The sequence below is a fragment of the Columba livia genome, chromosome 2, assembly GCF_036013475.1.
Source record: "Columba livia isolate bColLiv1 breed racing homer chromosome 2, bColLiv1.pat.W.v2, whole genome shotgun sequence".
In the NCBI taxonomy this organism is placed as follows: Eukaryota; Metazoa; Chordata; class Aves; order Columbiformes; family Columbidae; genus Columba; species Columba livia.
The window spans coordinates 25,650,393-25,670,634 of record NC_088603.1 but is presented as its reverse complement, the minus strand read 5'-3'; the positions used below and the strand labels follow the sequence as shown (position 1 = coordinate 25,670,634).

The 20,242-nt window shown below is 39.3% G+C and overlaps 1 protein-coding gene across 4 annotated transcripts in view; it reads left to right on the top strand.

Annotated features, from left to right (window-relative positions):
* The window catches only part of CDK6 (cyclin dependent kinase 6), a 141,065-nt gene that overhangs the window by 47,060 nt on the left and 73,763 nt on the right, over nucleotides 1-20,242 (top strand). For all 4 annotated transcript variants that reach the window (XR_010470013.1, XM_065051072.1, XM_065051073.1 and 1 more), the window contains one exon: nucleotides 10,688-10,855. Coding sequence is in view for 3 of the 4 variants with exons in the window: in XM_065051072.1 (XP_064907144.1) it covers nucleotides 10,688-10,855 (168 nt within the window). In the remaining variant the exon portion in view is untranslated. The remainder of the gene's footprint in view (nucleotides 1-10,687; nucleotides 10,856-20,242) is intronic.

Sequence of the window (20,242 nt, the reverse complement as noted above, 5' to 3'; positions counted from 1 at the left end):
GCAGACAAATCGAATGAGAATTTCTGCAGAAATGTCAGTAATGTTTCCAAGGTGTTAATAGACCTTTAGGAAAATAGTCTGTCATAAATCTCGACGTATTTACATAATTTAAATGCTCCTCTGGACCAAAATCCATGTGGCCTAAGCTGTTTGCACATGATTTTGAGCATGTTGTTAGCCTTTTTTCTGAGGTAAGCCCTTCTTGTGCTCAGGTGACAATGCAGGGCAGTCATCTTCCAGGGCCTTCCACACTATCTCTAATGTTAGCTTAAGTTAGCAGTCCCCAGCAGATAAATCTACAGATTTACTCTCCGAGAAGACTTTACCTCCTAAGTCTGAAGCTGTTTGTAAAGCATTTTTCTTGATGTATGTGCATAGCATTGTTTCAGCTTTCTAATCACTGACCAGCTGGCTTGTTAGCGAATAGAGCTGCGGGCCCCTTGCCACGTTTCATGTGAGGTCTTGGCTGGGTGGCCAAGCAGGCAGCCTGCAGCCAGTGTCAAAGCAATTCAAGAGGTATTGGCACAGCAGTGTCCCCATTAATTTCTGCTTGTCACATGCTGTCATGCAAGTTACACCAGAGAGGAAATGACCGTTAAAAAAAAAAAGTATGCTTGTGGCACTTGGTCCCCTCCAGACGTTATCCCCGAGGTTAAACAAGTGGATACAATTAGCTGCTATCCACAGACAGCTGCAGGGAAGGAGAAGCCGAGATCTGGGCCCCACAGCAACGTGTCTTTCCTGTTAGCGAGGAGTGTCACCATCAACATATGCCATATTTTTAACCCTTCACGGAATCTGAGTAAATTTGAAAGAGCTATTATGACCAGCGGTGTCACAAAGGTGCTGGTAAACACCTGTAGTGCTGACTGAGCAGCGTTCTCCTCTAGGGAAGGGGGTTTGTGGATACCATGTCTTGTAAGGACCAGCGTAAGCAGTGCTGGGTGAAAATCAGCTTGTCAGTAGCTGATAATTTACTTTGTAGATTATAGATTTTGTAGTTGGTAGATTCTGGCATTGAGTGAGAAAGTGATTTCCATGAACTCCTCTCAGAAGCATGCTGAAGTAGTTAAAGGGAGGCACATCCAGATTTGTGGATTTTCTGCATTGACTAATTTCTCTGATTACATCAGGAGAGCTTCCACAAGGGTTGCAATAAGTGATGATATGCTTAGGATGTCCAAAAATACAGCTTGGGAATGTAGAAGGAAAGTTTATGAAGAGGAAATGGCAATGATGTCCCACAATGAGAGAAGGAAATATATTAGAAACAATCAAAAATCTTATTTAAAAATTGAAAGCACTAAGCTCTACTGAGAGGTGATAGAGGAGCATACACAGTGCTCCAGAGCAGATTGACTTAGTCAAGTGAAAGTCTGTGTTTAGCCCAGAAGAAAGAGGCTCACAGCATCAGTTGAAAGAAGGATGACTTGCCTTGTTGAGGAACATGTCCGTTAAAGAAGCTGGAATTACATGAAAGTATACTCCAGAATTCACGCTGCAACTCTGCCCCAGCCATTCAGCTTGACCTGATGTGATGCTTAGATGCCAAATTTTGGCTGGTGTCGGTCCCCAGACGTGTGCTGGAGGGGCCTTCAGAGCCAACGTGTGCAAATCACAGATGCTGTTTCATGTCATCTGCATGGGGCTTATCAACCGGGTGAGCCAGTAAAGGTTTGGGGGATTTCTTGGTTCATCTTAGTCCTCATATCTTTTTCAGATGGTATGAGGAATATAAGAACAGAGTGGGTAACAACTGTCAAACCAGGATGTGCTGTGACTACTGTCTCCAATACAGTTTTATGAAAAACTTGTAATAAAAGAAAATATGTTTCCCAGAAAGTATTTGGGGAGGTACAGAACTGTGATGATATCATCCAGAGATACAGGGAAAAATCTGTTTGTTTGCTTATGTAGGCTCAGATCTATCAGAGCCTAGATAAGCAGATCTATCACAACCTTCTGTTGTGTTTTTCTGCTGGACACAGAGTGGAAAGGTTTGAGCAGTGAAAAAGATTGTTAATCATAAAGTTACACTTACCTGCTGTAAAAATTTCACAGTCAGAACAGGTCTTGGTAGCAGTGCTATATTTGCCAATTTGTGTCAAATTGTTAAAACAAAATTCCCCTCTTTTCTCATGTAATTTGCATGTATTTTCTTTTAAAAAATACCAGTAACCAGGTTGAAAATGTTATGTGTTTCATTTGCATGTCTGGTAGTTCCACTTTGATAGGAATTTTTGGTACAATGAATCACTGAAAATAAGTAAGTAGGACAATAATTGTATAGGTTTCCTTTCAGTCATGCAAATTCTTATCATCAAATACGAAAAGTAGCAGCTGATAAAGTAAAACTTGAAAGATCTGTATTGCAAACTGACTTGACAGATGTTGAGATACAAAATGAGAAATTGATGAGGAAAGACCTATAAACAAGTTAATATTGATCTGGCCAAAATTAATGCATCCATGTATGCTGATACATATGTATGTACATATGTATCCCACAGATGTTAAGTACATATTTCACAGACTGAATGTGGTCTTTGGTTCACAACTACTGACATTGGTATGAAAATCTGGTAGTGTTAAGATACTGGTAATACAGACATGTACTAAGACTGAAACTGTTAAAGACCTCTAAAATATTAATCCGGGTCTCTGTTTTATGGAAGGCAGATGGAAGGTTACTCAGAAGAGTTCCTTGAACACAATCAGGTGCATCTGTTTGCCTTAATCTAGTCTTATTTATGTCACCTCTGCTGCCGGTGAGCATTGGTGTTTGGGGAGTTTGGAGCAGTCCAAATTGTGCTTGGTCAGGATCTCCTCTGGCAATATAAATTCAGTGGTTCCTTTCTAACGTGGGACAGTTGGTGAGTTTAAGCAAAGGGATTAGAACATGTTAAACCTGCTGTGGTGGCTGTGAATTGAATACAGTCTACAGAGAGGAGCAAGACAATAAAAGGAAAATAATGCCTCAGTATATCGAAAGCTATTATATACATATGTAAAATTCAGTCATAAACTTAAGGCAATGTAATAGCATTGTCAAGCCTGAGACTTCTTCAAAGACTGCCATGGACCTTTATAATTCAGTTAAAATTTAGCATTCTTCCTGAATGTTATGCACAGTTGCTGTACTTTTGCTTGAGGCTGACATATAATGTCCATGATATACAGGCAGGTCCATGCATAATAGTGACATCGGCAAGTTGTACTAGATGCCAGACTATTAATTGATTGACTGATTATTGTATTCCACAGTAATTTATTTAGGACTTTCTAATCTTGTTTACCTTACTGCTTCTAAGAGCAACAAAAATAGTCTTCAAAACAGTGTTTTACAGACTCTAGTCCTTCAGGTATTGTATCTTTCAAATTGCTATGCAGACAATTATAGACATTAAAAATAAAAACAAAACACAACAAAAAACACAGAAACAAACAAATAAAAACAAACAAACAAAACCCAGTTATATTAATTTTGGTGTTTTTACTTTTGTAGTGGATTAGTATGGATAACATTACCTTCGACGAGATTATTCAAAACACTAAAATGCATGTATACATACACCCATACTTTTGTGAGTGAACATCTGTAGAGTTCTTCATCCTAACACCTGGATAATCCAGACTCCTCTGTCTGAGATGTGCTTTCTTTCTTATAAAAGTAGTTTAATGTAGATAAGAAACTGTTGATCAGAATATATTTTAAAATATCCATTAATCTACTCTAAGTGTGTTGAAGTATCTTTGATCTGATCAAAATCATTTTACAATTGAAAAAGAATTATGCAAATATTTTACTTCATATTTTAAAATATATAAGGGTTAATTAAGTTTCAAAAAATTGTTTACCTTTAGGGCAGCAACATACGAAACACAAACAATTATTAGACCAATTCCTTGTGTAAGCCTGGCATGTATTCGTTTCCTTCTGCTAATAATACACTAAATGAATTTGCTGTATTTTTCTCTTTGCACAGCATTTTATTCTATGACCAGAAAATGAACATTTTATGTTGTACAGTAAAGTTGATTAATACAACTAAGTGAACAGTCATTTGGATTTATTGTTCTCTTATCAAAACAGTGAACTTATTTAAATTGAACCTGCTGTGAAGTTCACGTTCTCTTGGTACCCTCTAGTTAATTCACAGGAATATCACAGCAGTCTTCTCTTCTGAGGGATGACCCTTACCCTGTGAATACTTTCCTGGAAAGCAACGGGTCTACTCTGAGATGATAAACTGTCACCCAATATAAGGAACAGTCAGAGCTCTCTGTCCTGGGTGTATATGGAATTGGATCACAGAATCACAGAATCGACTGGGTTGGAAAAGACCTCAGAGATCATCAAGTCCAACCCTTGGTCCACTCTAGTCCGTTTACTAGATCATGGCACTAAGTGCCATGTCCAATCTCAGTTTAAAAACCTCTAGGGACGGCGAGTCCACCACCTCCCTGGGCAGGCCATTCCAATGCCTGACCACTCTCTCTGTAAAGAATTTCTTTCTAATATCCAGCCTAAATTTCCCCTGGTAGAGTTTAAGCCCATGCCCCCTTGTCCTATTGCTAACTGCCTGGGAGAAGAGACCAATCCCCACCTGGCTATAACTTCCCTTCAGGTAGTTATAGAGAGTGATGAGGTCACCTCTAAGCCTTCTCTTCTCTAGACTAAACAACCCCAGCTCCCTCAGCCTCTCCCCATAGGTCTTATGTTCAAGTCCCTTCACCAGTCGTGTTGCTCTTCTCTGGACCCGCTCCAGCACTTCATGGGTGACTCCTGAGAGGCAAAGAACGCAGCCTCCTCCTCCTCCCTTTTATGAATGTCCTGCAGGGAGACGGATCAGAATAGCTTTCTCCTGAGAGAAGAAGGAAAAGGGTGCAGGGGCAGGGATGTATCTGCCTGTCACTGTGCCCCAGACGTAACACCCAGCAGCTGCATGGCGATCATCCTGCAGCTCCACAGGCTGGGGGCAAATTGGTTCTCTGCCCCCACCATCGCAGCCATGGCATTCTAGATAGACTGATGTGATGGGTTCCCAGCCCAGTGTGAGGACAAGATTTAAAAAAAAAGAAAAGAATCACTGCATTTAACAGGGAGTCACTACATTATTACTAATGCCTTTGGGATTCAGTGTAACAACATTAATCATGTCTTTTGCTATTCATGTATCTGTACTGCGTAATTCCTCAGGAATGCCATTGTTTTTTTGGCATTAATTAATGTTGACTGTTTGTTACGAAGTATAACCATAGAACTGCTGTAATTATTCTCCTTCAAAAATAGGCTCTAGAAAATGTGAAAACTCTTTAAACTTTCATTTCAGCATGTTTAAAGAACACTCTTTAAAATGAAAGCAATTTGATAAGTTCTGTAAAATCCTGTAGGATACAAAGGAAGCTTCATCCTTCTCTTTTGCTCAGAGGAGGTCCTGCTGTTCAGTGAGAGGCAGTGAGCCTTTTCATCAAACTAGCTTGACTGCTTTATTACACGTTGCTGTCTAAAATTCATCCCCTTTGTTTACACTCGTGGTTGTCTCTTACACAAACACTCCTACAGGAAATGTTCAGGATGAGTATCCCAACACCTGCCATCCAAAATAGGGACATTCCATTCTGCTTGGCAAAAAGAGGAAAACGAATTACAAACAAATAGAAAGTCTGGATGAAGGATGCAGGTTGTTGTACAGGTGCGTGAGGTGCTCCACAGAGGAGCAGCAGAAATGTTAGAGGATTCCAAAGGATTCTTGGGTTTTACCAAATTGAGCAGGAAGAGGAAAATAGCCAGGTAATTAAAATAAAATATATACTTTTTTTTTTAAAAAAGGCCATTAAACCGCTGTGCGTAAGTACAAATGTAGGGTCTGTTATAGCTGACAAGCATCTGTATTGTGTCACTTTTGTTTGGCGATATGACAGTATATTTGCGGGCTTCCACAGACTCATTTTCTCTGCTATTAGGAACTCCTATCACCATGACCAGCCAAGGGACACCTGGTTAAAGGTTTTTCTTTCTTTACATACTAGTCAAGGAAGAAAATATGTGAGCTTTGCATGAGGAGTAGCCATTCATATGTGCCTGTTACTGCTGAGTGCTGGTGTTCTCTGAAACACTATTCATAGTGTTTTCCTCCAGGTTGCATGACACTGTGCCCCTCTTTACAAAGACAAAATCTGGCATCTGTACCTTTACCAGGGTGGTGGGTTAGCCTAGCCCAACAGCCAAACTCCCACCCAGCTGCTCACTCACTTCCCCCACCTCAGTGGGATAGCTACAGAAAATAAAAGAGAACGAGGAAAAAGAAAGGTTGTGGCCTGAAATAAGACAGGGAGGTTGCTTACCATTTACCATCACGGGCAAAATAGACTCACCTTGGTTTAATGCCAATTAAGACAGATATTTAATTAGTAATTCAAGGGAGGTGGGGGGGAAGCAATCATTCAAAGGCAATCATTCAAAGAACTCCTTCCCCTGGCTTTTTCTAGGTTCCACATCACTCCTGACTCTCCCCACCCCAAGCAGCACAGGGACATGGGGTGTGGGAGGCTGTGATCTGTCCATGGCAGTTTCTCTCTGCCACTCCTTCCACCTCACACTTTCTGCCTGCTCCAATGTGGCTCCTCTTGACAGATACTTGAATTATTTGGTCGACAGCTGTGCTAGCCTCATTTGGATTAGGCAGGCAGAGTACCCCAGAGAATCTGGCTGGTCTTAAATGGTGAGTAAGTTACTGAAGACAATTGACAGATATTCTAGCTGTAAGTCAAGATGGTGGGTGACTTGTAAAGGATCAGAGTGGTATTTTGAAAACCAATGGCTTGGAAAGGATTTATGGATCAGAAGCTGGAGGGACGTTAAGAGGGGTCAGTGAAGCGTGGGGTCAAGAGGGGACGGGACAAGGAGGAGACAAAGGTCTGTAGGAGATCAAGGCTTTCGGTTCCTGCTGCCCCTCTGTTGTGAAGCGAGAGCCTCAAAGCCAACCTGCAGCAGAGGCAGCAACAGCTGCTCCTCAGCCGAACCCAAGCCTGTCCCCATCCTCGCTGACACTAAGGGCAGACTATGCAGTACATATTTCTGTGTGTTACTGAGACTCATGATATAATACGGTATTGCTTGAAAAGTTCATCATAATTTGGTCCTCACATTCAGTGCCGATAAACTCAACAAATACCAGACTGAGCAGTGCCATCAGCAGTACCACAGATGGTGGAACATGCAAAAGATGGAGCATTTCCATAAAAAGTTTTGCTCCTAACTGTTTCCATTACGAGGCTTTTATAAAACTAAAGGTATATTTGCCTCTAAGGAAAGTGTGTTTGTTCATTGCAACCCAAAATAGCTCAGTTTTCTATCGAGTTATGGATAAATATTATAGATTTGTGCATAGGCTGCACTGAAAATGTAGCCTGAAAAGGGAAAACATTGTAAAGCCATGATTGACTGAAAGTAATCACAGAGGAAAAATGCATATATTTTTAACTCAGGCAAAAATCATCATAGGTTTTGTGATATTAGAAGCATGGCAGAAATCTCTAATCTGGAACAACAGGTGCTATTCTTGTGTCTATGTATATAAACATAAAACATCAACGAACATCTAATAGATGTCTGTAGAGGTTTGATCACTACTCATTAGAGCTTGTTCCTCAAATCTGCTAAGGCGTGAATCCTCTTGTTGTTGAGTAGAATTGATCGTTTTTCAGTTAACTTTTGAAATATGCTGTTAACTGTAGTTCTAAAGTATGACATGCCTAGCTAGCACAGAAAATTTTTCAGGGAAAGGCAGACATGGAACAAATTAATCCTTGAAACACATGAAGACTCTTTTGCTGTTATTTCTAGATCTTGGTAATTGAGATTATGCTGTGTAATCATCACTAATAAAAATGGATGCATTTCTGTCAGATGAGTGGAATTATCTCAATTTAATTAGCTAATGACCTGACTTGTGCATGTTTACAGCCCTTATCCAATTTACGAGCAAAGGTTAGTGTCTTCTGATATTAGTTATGGTATCAAAGAAAACACGCAGCCAAGACTGGTTCTGATGTTGCTTGCAAGTGGCTGACTAAGAGTATGAAGTAATTTTCCAAAAGTGAGGCCTAATTGTTTTTGACTAGACTTACATACGGCACAAAATTAATCATTCAGTATGGATAAAAAATAATTTAAATGTTCTCTGCTTTGCTTTGATATTGAAAATCTATTAGTGCAAACAAATATCAAATTCTGAGCTGCACAATTTGATATTCTGTATTTAAGGTGCATAATAATAAGCGTATGTAATGGGATTCTGGTTTCTGCCCTTTTTTAACTGGCTGAGAATTTAAAAACAGGACAATAATGAATCACAAATAACAAATGGTCTTTTTACATCAACGTGCCCTTCTTTAAACACACAAATCTTTGGGCTGTTCTTCCAAGATAATATTGAACTGAAATCTGTTCACACATGTAATAGTAAGTAACAAGGGATAGCAGAAGAGCATAATCAACAGTTCAAAATGAATACTGGAGAATAGCCTGTGTGGACTAACTCTGAATTTGCTGGAAGAGGAAATATAGCACTTTTTTCCCTAGTCTTCCTTCTTCTTTCTAATACCTTTGAAATTTACACTTTCCTGGTATACTTTTTTGCTGCATATCTCATTTTTGTGTGTGTGAAGAGAACTTCAGTAAATGATATTAATCTTTTGAGTCCTGTGGGGGGACGGAGAGATGTAACAGTTTCCCTTTTCAAATGTTTTCTTTTTTATCCATGCCTGAAGAAGATTCTGAATTTAGAAACTGAAGACATTGCTTGCAACTTGCAACTGGCAGAGCAGAATTGCATTTGCTGAGCTTGAGGAAGAAAGTCGGAACAAAACCAGCATCAGTTGTAGGAAAAAAATACTCTTGATATGTTTGGTCACTGCAGGAATGAGTTTACGTACTTGACAAATGAGTAGGATGCAGAAATGTCACCAGAAAGGGACTCACCAGGGTCTACTGACTAATCCTTAAGTTCTTTAAATTGTTTTCTTATTTTCTGTGATAGTATGTCTACCTGGAATTTAAAAAAAAAAAAAAAGGCATGCTCTTAAATGTTCTTGGTGTGTTCTTTACATCTGGAAGACTGATCTAAAAACTGTTGGGATTTGATAGCACTGAGTGAGAAGATAGGATGTGTAGTAATTCTACTGATGACCGAAACCTGCATAGCTGCAGTCCTAGCTCTTCCACGTGTTTCTGAACTGCGAAGGGAAATTATATGAATATAAGAAGATTCAATACATTTTGTATATTTGTTTTAAAGAAGCAAACCATATTATACTAGTTATTGAAGTTATCAGACCTTAGTTTTTCCTGGGAAAGCAAAGGGAATAAAAGTCATGAGCTAGAAGGGGATGGGATTCTTGGTTTCTTCAGAGATGATAATAATTAAAAGCTGTCACAGCATCCATAGTTCCATGATAATATCTCCATCATCAGGGTCTTCAAATAAAAAGTGATTACTTTGTGAGGTATTTTTTGAGCTATTTTTAAACCCATTTTCAGATACCATTCCTTTTAATAGTGCGCCTTGAATATTTACTTGAAAAATGCCTAAGTCCATGGAGACAACAAAAGCAACTAATTTCAATTTGTCCTTTTTCCCTGTTCTCATATTTCATGCTGTCCACCTCTTCAAAATAATTTTGATTGCTAATGACAGGGCTGGCGGACCCTGTGCTGCGTGGCTTATGGAAAGGGCATATGTCACCAGCAAACACGGAGCTGGAGATTCATGAACTCAAGTCAAATGCATACAGAAAATAAACTTTTTCTTTATTTCTTTTATTTCATTTCTTACTTGTTACAGCACCTTCTCGTAACTGCCTGTTTTGCAAATACAATTTTCAAGTTGACAGTATCCTTCTAATAGGGAATTCAGGGGATTTCTAGTATTTAGTTCTGAGTCTGTTGGTTCATTCCTTTCACATTACTAAGATTAATATGAAAACATGAGTACAGATGAAATAGTTTCTTCAGCTGTGGAAATGTCATAGAAGATTGCATCACTATAACAAAACAGAAAGCAAAATGAGAACTGTTGCTTATGGTTATTACACTGATGTAGTGCTAAACTTTGTTCTAAAGGTGGTTTCTGTCCTATTCAGTAAATTCTATACAACAGGTTTTGCCAGCTAAACTTTTTCCCTCTATAACATTAAATTCTGACAAAGTTGTTGTTTAAAGAGCTTTTCCGATTGAAACAGATCCTTGTGCCTGTTGAAGTGAATGCCCACGGGGGCAGGACAAAGGATAAACTTGTAAGATGCAAACTGGTGTGTGGTTTAAAGTTAAGAGCAAAGAGCTGATACGTATTTCCCTTAATTAGAAAGCATTCTTTTGAAGTTGTCTGGGATTTACAGACATACTTTTGCTATTTCTTTCAAGTATGTTGACCAGTCTTTATACTTCTATCCATGACCTTCAAATAATTCAACTAGAACCAATACATCAACTTGATAAGTACACCGGTTTAAGTCAGCTGGTTCTAGCAACATTCTGTCCCTTTTATATTAGTAGGTGTTTTTATCTCCCGTGCACATATTTAAGTCAATATTTATTAAATTGGTTTTGCAGATTAAGACAGGGAGCTTGCTTGTTTGCCACCTTGTCTTGATAATTGCATATTGATTTCTTCTTTATATTTAGGATATGATGCTTCAGCTGTTTCGGGGACTGGATTTTCTGCATTCACATCGTGTCGTGCATCGGGACCTGAAACCCCAAAATATCCTTGTAACCAGCAGTGGGCAGATAAAGTTAGCTGACTTTGGCCTTGCACGGATCTACAGTTTTCAGATGGCTCTTACCTCAGTGGTAAGTTTCTGGAGGTTTTTGCTTTTCTTTCAGTGCAGCATTTCAATGTGCTTTGGTCTTGATGTTCCTGTTTTTTTATCCCATATTATAACACTGTTTCTAAAACCATCTCTGATATTGAAGTTATTTACATTGCCAAAAACAATTGCATTCCAGCTAGGATCGAAGTTGTGGGTATTTCATAAAAGTAATCAACTACAGATTACTGGTTTTAAAATAAATAATATCTGACTACTGAAGGATAGGTATGTGCTAGTTTTCTGAAACTCCATCAGTCTAGCTTCTGTTGTGATAGTGACTTGTTTTGTATGTGAAGCCATACAGGTAGGGTGAAAGTTTCTGAAGTACCTATTTAAAGATGATCCCCAGGCTCTTGCCTGAAAAATTACACAGATACTTGTGGAAATGTCACACTGCCACACCTCTGATTTGCCATCTCTCTGAATATGGGCTCAATGTTTGCTCCCATATCATTGAATGGTTTCAAACAGGGCTGTGCTGGAAGCAGCTCAAGTGGACGTGGCAGGCAAAATCACAGCCATTTCCCAAGCCGAGTGTTGAAGAGCACCTCCAGTATCGCCAGGCCCCCTGCTGTTGTTGCCCCTCTCCCAGGAGCTCTCTTGGTTGTCCTTGGCTCAGACACGAGCTTGTTCCCAGGAGGTCTGGCCCTCTTCTACATTAATGGTGGTAGGGAAGCCCTGCCAACTCCTCACTTTTTAGACCCCATTTCCACACCTACTGGCCCTGTCCTCAGAATCAGCCGCTGTTGGCTTGGAACAGCATCTCTGAAGTGCACTCCAGACTAACCATGCTGCACGCATGGTGGGTGTCATTTAGTTTTGTTGCCGGCACATGAACTTTTTTGTTTCCATTTTCTATTCTGAATATTACAACTGCTATGGCAGTATCACTTATGCTAAAGACAGGAAAGGGAGAACTGCTGAGAAAAGAAACTGAAAGGAGTCCACTTTGCATTTTACACCATACTATAGAAGTTAGCCTGGCTCACATTGATAAAAAACAATCTGTTGTTATTATTAGTTACTGTAAGAGTCTTCCCATTGTTGTGTGATGTAACTATGACATCCTGAGTTCTGACTTCAGTGTGAATGAAGGCAGGAAGCAACAGAAAATGATATCATCTTGCTAAACATAGGAAAATATCATCATCGCATAAAGCATATGTAAACTTGTGTTTTGAGGCCGGCTTTTTTCATTGTCTGTAAGATGTAGCCTGAATTCAAAGCTGATAGAATCTCCCTGCTGAGGTCAGTGAGGACTGGTCATGTTGTAACTCAAAATAGCTTTGAAGAGAAGGAAAGCATGTTCCTGAATTGCTGTGATTTTTCATTTCCCAGTAATCAGTCAGTAACAGCTTCAATGAGTATTTCTATGATCCATAAAATTCTTTAAGCTAAAATTGCAGAGTGTTGTAAAGCTGCCAACAAGGCGTTTTTTAAAAATTCTGTGTAAAAGTAGGAAAAAATAACTACAGAACTGAGCAGGAATTTGTCTGTGATCATGTAGCCTGTATAGGAAGGAAGGTGAAAAGACCCAGAAATAGAGTACATGTACTGAGGCAAAAACATAGCAAGAGCAGCTTGTAAGAGAGAACATTGCCAGAACTGCAATGTGAAGGATGTACATCTGCTCAAGTATCTAATACCTGTGTGCTAGAAACTGTGTTTCAAGACCCGTTAGCCCCTTAGCACTGCTGTGAACAAGAGTTTTTCAGACTAAGGCTTGTCCACATGCAGGTTAATACCATGTTCACACAGGTATTCAATTCTAGTTGCAGCTATGCTAAAGAGTATTAAAATAATTGAATTATTCAGTGACCGATGACAAATAAAATATATGCAGATAGGAGTGGATAATGTCTTTCAGAACTAGAACTTGCTGTATCATTATTTTCTTACTAAAATATAGCTATGAACATGAGTTTTTTTAAGTTAAAAATTGCTTGGTTTTAAAACAGTTTGTGTTTAACACCTTCAAAGTCAACTTTTGTCTGGGTATGTAGAAACCTAAATGGGAGTGTTACTCACAATGTGTTAATGGTTTTAAATGTCAGTCTTCATTGCTCCTACAGACTGACTGCTGGTTAGAAGCTTTTACTAAATGTGTACTAGCTGACACAGGCCATCAGTTTTCCTTTTCTGAATGTAACTTTTATCTTTGACTAGCTTTTTTGGTGTGCAAATTATTTTTAAACAAAACAACCTTCTGGGTTTTAAATGTGCAGATATTCTTGACTTTACTGTTCCCAAAATAGTCTAAATTGCAGTTCTTCAGCAGGCGGTGAGTAAACTTTCATTGATTTCAGCAGGACCAGCTTTGTTTTGAAGTGTTTGCAGCAAAAAAATGTTGTATTATAAAAGACAACATATATCTACACATATGTCAATTAATAAAAGCCCTAGCTTGTGAGGATTTCCTTTGGACTTATATTAAAAAGTGATAGTGCACACAGGCCAGTGATAAAAGGCACACTGCGTGCACTATCATTCTGATCAATACAAGGGCTTTGCAGCATTTCCTTCAAAAGAGAAGCTCGTTGCAAGATAAACTACAAGAATCATCTTTTGAAGCATCAGATCATTCCTAAGATATATCTTCATTCATTGCCCACAAAGAAACTCTTCAGATGGGACAAAAAAAGCTTACTGTGAAAGTAATCCAGTAAAAACCGATCCAGCCCTAGTACTCTGGGTGCTGCAAATGGTAACTTCAAAGCAATCGCTCTCTGATAGCCAGTTATTTGCACAATACTAAAGAATCCTTCTGGCAGATCAGTCACCTGGGCATATTGCTGTCATTTAAAGAAACCTCTTGATATTTCCGTCAGTGAATGAATAAAAGATTCAAAGTAATGTTACGCAGGCTTGAGGGGGGCAAGGTGGAGATCACTACTCCCAGCTTGGTCAGACTGAGAACTGATACAGATCTGAAATAACAGGACCAGAAAGAACAAGGTCGGGCAGGGGATCTCAGATGGTGGGTAACAGGGCACGCTTTTGGTTTCATACAAAGTTAGACTCTTTTTCAAGTGTTAGTCTTGGCCCTTGGGGAGATTTTGAATAGGCTTTGTGATAACAGAGGAGCTCTGTAGGACACAGGACGTAGACTGATGTGACTGTAATTTTAGAGTTTGATAGCAAAAGCTATTGAACTGCCGCTTTTTTTCTGGTGTAGAAAAAAGGGCGTGCAGTTCTAACTTTCTCTGAGCAAAGGAGCAAGTGGCTGTCTCGATGATCTGAAGAAATGAAAAGGAAATAAGGCATTTATCTATTTTTGTTGAGTTCTAACTGCCTTAAGGAAAGGAAATGAAGCTGAATCATGGCACACGAGAATGCTGAGATAAGCGCACGCAGCTGTGATCACAGCATCTAGGTGGAGCTGAGGCTGCCCAACTTTTAAAACCTCACCTGCATCAGGATCTCCGTGAAACTGGCAAAATGTGTTTGTAACACACTCATAATGCTTTCTTTGAAAACGTGTGCTTTACCTTAGATGGCAGCATTACCGATGGGGGTTTTTTTCCCCATGAAATGCAAATAAAATTGGTTTGTGTCTTCCTTTTAAAACAAACAAACAAACACAACTTGTTTTCAGATGTACTGAACATCAGAAGGGAAAACATGTTACTTTCTCTGCTGATGCTCTAAGTTGTTGAATATTAGACTCAGCTAAACTGATGATTAAAAGGCGAAGACACGAAAAATCCTGCAGTTACTGTCAGTGAATAATTTTAGCTTATACTAGCATTTTATTTTGGTGTTTCTTTGGGATAAAAACTTTCCATCCATTTCTGGCAGTCATTTCAGCACAAATGGTTTACATGTCACATCACGCAGGAACTTGGATTTCATTTTGTTGGTATAGTAGCAGGCGAGCATAAAATAATTTTCACTAACTGGGTTTACTTTGTAAAAATAAATATATAAATTAGTTGCAGCAACAAAAACAACAACAAAGTTAGAAAAACCCTCTTCCAAAGAGGAATGAGTACTTTCCTGTTTTCTGCCCACTGTTGCATTGTAATTTTTTAATAAATACCACCTGATGATAGTAAATATAGTGAATGTAAGTTCTTGTCTGAGCTAATAGAATAGTTGAGACCACAGTCAAAGAACTTTCTTTTGCTTTGCCTTGTTTGGGGGGTTTTCTCCCCCTTTTTTTTCTATGACCACCTCCTCCTGATACTATACTTCCCCAAATCCCCAGATTTATTTGTGTGTAATACATCCTGCAGAGTCCATTCCTGTGTTGGGTGTGTTCCAGCAGACCTGGAGTCTGTTGCAGTTCAGCTTTAACCTGAGGGGCTTTGGGTAACCCTAAAAGAGCCTGATTCAGCAATCGATTTAAAGCTTGCAGTTAATGTCAAACCGAAGATCAGACCTATGGAAATTAATCAAACACATCCTTCTGGTGAATCAAACTCAACAGCTGGGCTGTGTTAAGGAGTGGCCTAATGGAATCAGTACAGTGACACTAGTTTTTGTCTCTTACATAATTTGATAAGAGCATAAATCTTCCTCCCTCTGATGTAACATTGTGTCAGTATGCGCTGAGCCTTCAGTGTTGTGAAGAAGCTCGTCACCTTAGGTTTGAACCCCGATCTCCAGTTCTTTACTCACGGTGCCTTTCTCCAGTCCACCCAATGTCCCTGGAAAGGGAAATCAGTCACAGACAGACATCCAGAGGATCAAAGTATGTGTTGTTGAGCTTGTCAGTGCTGCTGCTGAAAGGCTATTTAGGAATGAAGTATGATTCAATAGGTTGCTTTATTTAAGGAAAATCTATCTTCCCTGCTAACCCAGAGCTCTGTGTAAAAAGTCCATGTATCCGGCTTTGTGAAGAAACGAGTGAATTTCTCTGATATTTTAACATCTGAATAGCTGAAGGAATCTTTATTGCATCCTCCCAAACACTCTATAGGAAAGTTTCCATTGCATAAAATGAGTCCTTTATCTCCAGAGCCATCGTAAGAGCAAGTATCATTATCAGCACATAGTAATGCATGCAGATGACTAAAAACATTTCAATATATGTTTATGTTGACTTCACTCAGATCTGATCTTCATGAAGAGGGGTCAGATTTATATGAAAATAACAGTGAAAAACCATAATGCATATTGTCACAATAGTATCCAAGGAAAATACAGAAATACCTGTTGGCAAAGTTAGGAAACTAGAATATAAGTTGATTTTATTCATCTGCATGATGATCATAGAAGATCATTTTCGAAACTGACTATTAATTTTTGTTGCCTGTCATAAAAAACTTTAAAGTTTTTAAGACTTGTCTGGAAGAGCAGTACTAACTGCTCTCATAGAAAGACAGAGCATTTATGGCAAGATTGTTAATTTTAGAAACACATCCTAGAGGTAATACTTTAAGGGTGCTGTTTCACAGTCAGCATAAGTAGATGTGACTCTGCTGCTGCTGCTGAAAGGATGGTCCTGCTTTTGACTACATGCTCCCATCGCTTCCCTTGCCTTGGCATTAATGGTCATGCCCTTCCAGTCCACCTGAAAATGAGCAAGCCCCGTAAAAAGAAGTTATTCATTCTCAGGTGGATTGGTGGATGCAAATCACTGCACGGCCACGACTGAAAGCACTGACACACGGGATGGGGGGTGAGCAGAAAGATGGGGTCATCCACTCCCTAGACACCACAGTCTTAGATTTGTTATTTGTTATGAAACCACATCTGAAGCGTTCAGCTGAGGACTCAAATAACTAAACTAATTCAAAGACGGAAATGTTTCTCAAAACCTCGCAACTCATGCTGACTTGCGCTGTTTTTAAGATGTTAGATGAACCAGTTACTGGTTCATTTAAGGCTATTACCATATCCAGCTTTAAGGAAACTTCTAAGGGTATCCGTATCAATGTTTGAAGTATTTTTTACCCCTCAATGCCAAGGCCTGGGTTCAGGGCTCCGTGCTGTTCCTCTGCAGCTGATGCCACAACTCACCCTTGAGTCCTGTCAGGAATGCAGGGAATGCAACCCTCTGCTCTGATTCAGGCCCAGGTTTATCATGAACCATAAAAAGCCTATCTTTTAATCTTTCAAAGAAAGTAAATTATTTCACAGTAAACAAGCAAATTGGCTCCACATGAGAATGTTTTCTTTGCCAGAAAACTCCTTTTCAGATCTGCAAACGTTAGAATGTACATCATACGATGACAGAATTTGTCCACAAGAGATGAGCATGTTTTGCAGACCTGCAGCTGCACCACTGCAACCTTGAAGAATAAATTTACCTTGTGCCGGTGGAAAAAGGGAAAAAAGGTGCAACCCCAAGCAGAGTTCATAGCAGAACCAAGGAATTTTCTGCTGGGCTGGACCAAAGGTTGACTGTGCTCACTATCAGAGGATAATGTTCAACAGAGGGTGCTTAGGAAGGAGAGTAAGAACCAACTTCCAGCAATCAGAAATTTAGCAGGAGATTGTATCTGGATCATTGTCTATAACAATTACTGAACTACCTATCCCCTATAAATTAATCTACTTACTTTTTGAACCATTTATACTATGGGTTGCAGTTAACTTCCTTACTGTAATTAAAGCTCTTTATTTTGTTTTAAATCTGATGCCTGATAACTTTACTTCATTTCCTCTTAATTCTGCTTTTGTGAGGCATTCCCTTCTCACCTCTGGGTCAAATTTGGTATAATTTTGCAGCAGTACAGTTCCATTGGTGCAGGAAAAATGTACTCAGTGCAAATAGGCCTTCACATGGTGCAAACAGGCCTTCACATGTTGATATGAAGAAAAAATGAAAAGATCCCTCCCCTCTCCCCTCCTCCTCCTCTCCTCCTCCTCTTTCACTTAAGAAGATACAGTAAATATTAGTAATGGTACAGTACTGACTTGCAGCTTTAATACAAATATCTGATGAAGGGACTTTAGGATGTAGAAGGACTGAATTTATAAGGGGCAAGCTGTAGTTAATCTACTAAAAATGGTGGGGGGAGATGTAAACAGGGGAAAGACAGAAAATCACTACTGTGTATTTTATCTCTACTATAAAAGATCATCCTGCTATTGTGTGACCTTACTTCTATCTTCTGTTTTCAGATATAAAAATATGTAGTGCCTTTCCCCCACCCAGTGATCTACATCTTCTTTGTACTATTTTTCTGTTGGTTTAAGCGGGTCTGTTTTTACATCTACTCCCAGAGATAATTGACTGGGTTGGATTGTAAAAACAATTTGATTGTTTGACAAGGTCTCTCCCTGTGTATTTCCAAAACTGTTCCCACATAATTTCAAACCATCCTGAAACACTGAAGCACGACCTCAGGTTATGCTCTTATCAGAGCACACAGGGTAAGCAGGCATGGGCCTGTTCCGTACTTGAATGTGAGATAGGAAAAGGAAGAAGAGCTGAGAAAATAGCCTTCCCTCCGTGGAGCTCGTGCTATTCCAGAGTGAAGACAGGCGTCTGTACACTCCTGACGGAAATGCTCTTAGGGCTTAATATATAATAAAAAAGAGTTGCTGACACATTTTTGCAGCGGCAGGGAAGTATCTTTAAATTTTCTCAGTGCACTGGCCCAAGTCCTGCTCTAGAAGGTATTTCTAGCTGAAAATTGCCTTGTACAGGTACACCTGAGGGAATTTCTCTTAGCCTACCAATATTTAATACTTGTTCAGTGTCGCTGGTATGAAATTCTAGAACACAAAAGCAGAAGAGACATGAAATCATCCAGTCCTTTACCAAATCAGGCAGGATTGTTCTATGTTATGTCACTTCTAATGTTTTGCTGATGTTAACTTTGAATGTGCCGAGAAATATGGATTCCATCGCTTCCCATGGGAGCCTGTTCCAAAACCTCTATATAGTCACTCTCAGAAAGTTTCCTTGATGTCCAGCCTTTAATTTCCCATTCTTAATTTAACTCCATTATATTCTTTGTTATTATATGCTGAATGGTAGCAGATGGCCAAGGCCTTGTAGTTGGCTTCCTGCATTAGAGAAATGAGTTAAATGTTGCTGTATACATTCACCTCTGCAAAACATGAAAAGATAATTAATTCAGTCAACAGTGGAAGTGTAATAATCCTTGATTATCTGGATTTCAGTAAATTATAGGGCACCAATGAATTAAACTGATTTCTCTAGACTTCCTATCTTCTAGAATTAGAGGAAAATATATTATGCTAAAAGAATTAGAGAGCTATAAGGTGAATTCCTCAGTTTTGGGAATCTTACAAATAGCCTGGTAAAAAGCTGCAAAGACCACAGGCAGGCTGTGAGTCACTGTTTAGATGCATGAAAAGAGCAAATGGAGCTGTTCTGCTTCTCTGGGGTTGAGAGATAATTTCAGGCAGGAACAGGCACAAGAAAGGACAAAATCCTGTTTAATAATCAGGGAAGGGGGGGACACTATTCTCTCCAAAGCAAGAAGAACCTGACATAATTTAACAAACTGAATCATGACAGTAGATACAGTTGATATGTAAAAATATCAGCAAGGAGCCAGAGCCGGAGAAAGTGAGATAAAAAAATAGTGGTGGCATGAGAACTAGTTAGTTTAAGCTGGGCTTAAATAACTTTAGACAGGAAGTTAGAAAGCAAGTAGTGAGATTCTGAGGTAGCGTACAGTAGGGCTAATACAGGCAAGAAATATAACTGATTTGGGGAGAGAGCTTGATGAATGTCTGTGGTGCAGTTGGCAAATCTCGATGACTGAGGCAGTCCATTCCTGTTCTATATCTCTGTATTTGCCCCTTAAAGATTTCGTGGGCATTATATAGTCAACTTTGATAAAGAGATGCACTTCAAGAGCTCTACCTTGAAAGGAAACAGCTTCAGCAGGTCAGAAGGATTGGCATAAATGTAAGAGCAAAATTCCAAAGAAAGAAATGGTGAGCTACTTGGCTTTATTAAGAGGAGATGAAGCAAATAGTGGAGATGGTCTCATAAACCAAAGGAGCCTGAAGTTAAAATAAAGGCTAGCATGAAAGTGCAAAGAATTAAAATGAGATATAAAACAGAGAGACACTTCACTAAAGAAGCTAAAAGACAACCTGGAAGTTTCCCAAATAGGGGTGAAGGATGATCTGAAGGCAAAAATTGAATCTTTGTTGGAACAGCAAGTTGAAAAAGTCCAGATGGAGTGGGAAGTCTGATTGCAACGTTCCCCATCTGGAAATGGGATTAATCTAGCAAGTCATACTAGTGAACAACAACCATCCTGACTGCTGAGAACCTGATCAGGAAGCTTTCCATGAACCAGAGGGTGCCAGAAAAGTGTGGATAATTTGGAATTGGCTAACAGAAATAACCTGCAACAGGCACTTGAGCTGAAAAATCAGCATGTGAAAGTAAGCAGAAGCAAGGGCTACTGTGGAAGTAAAGTGAATGCCT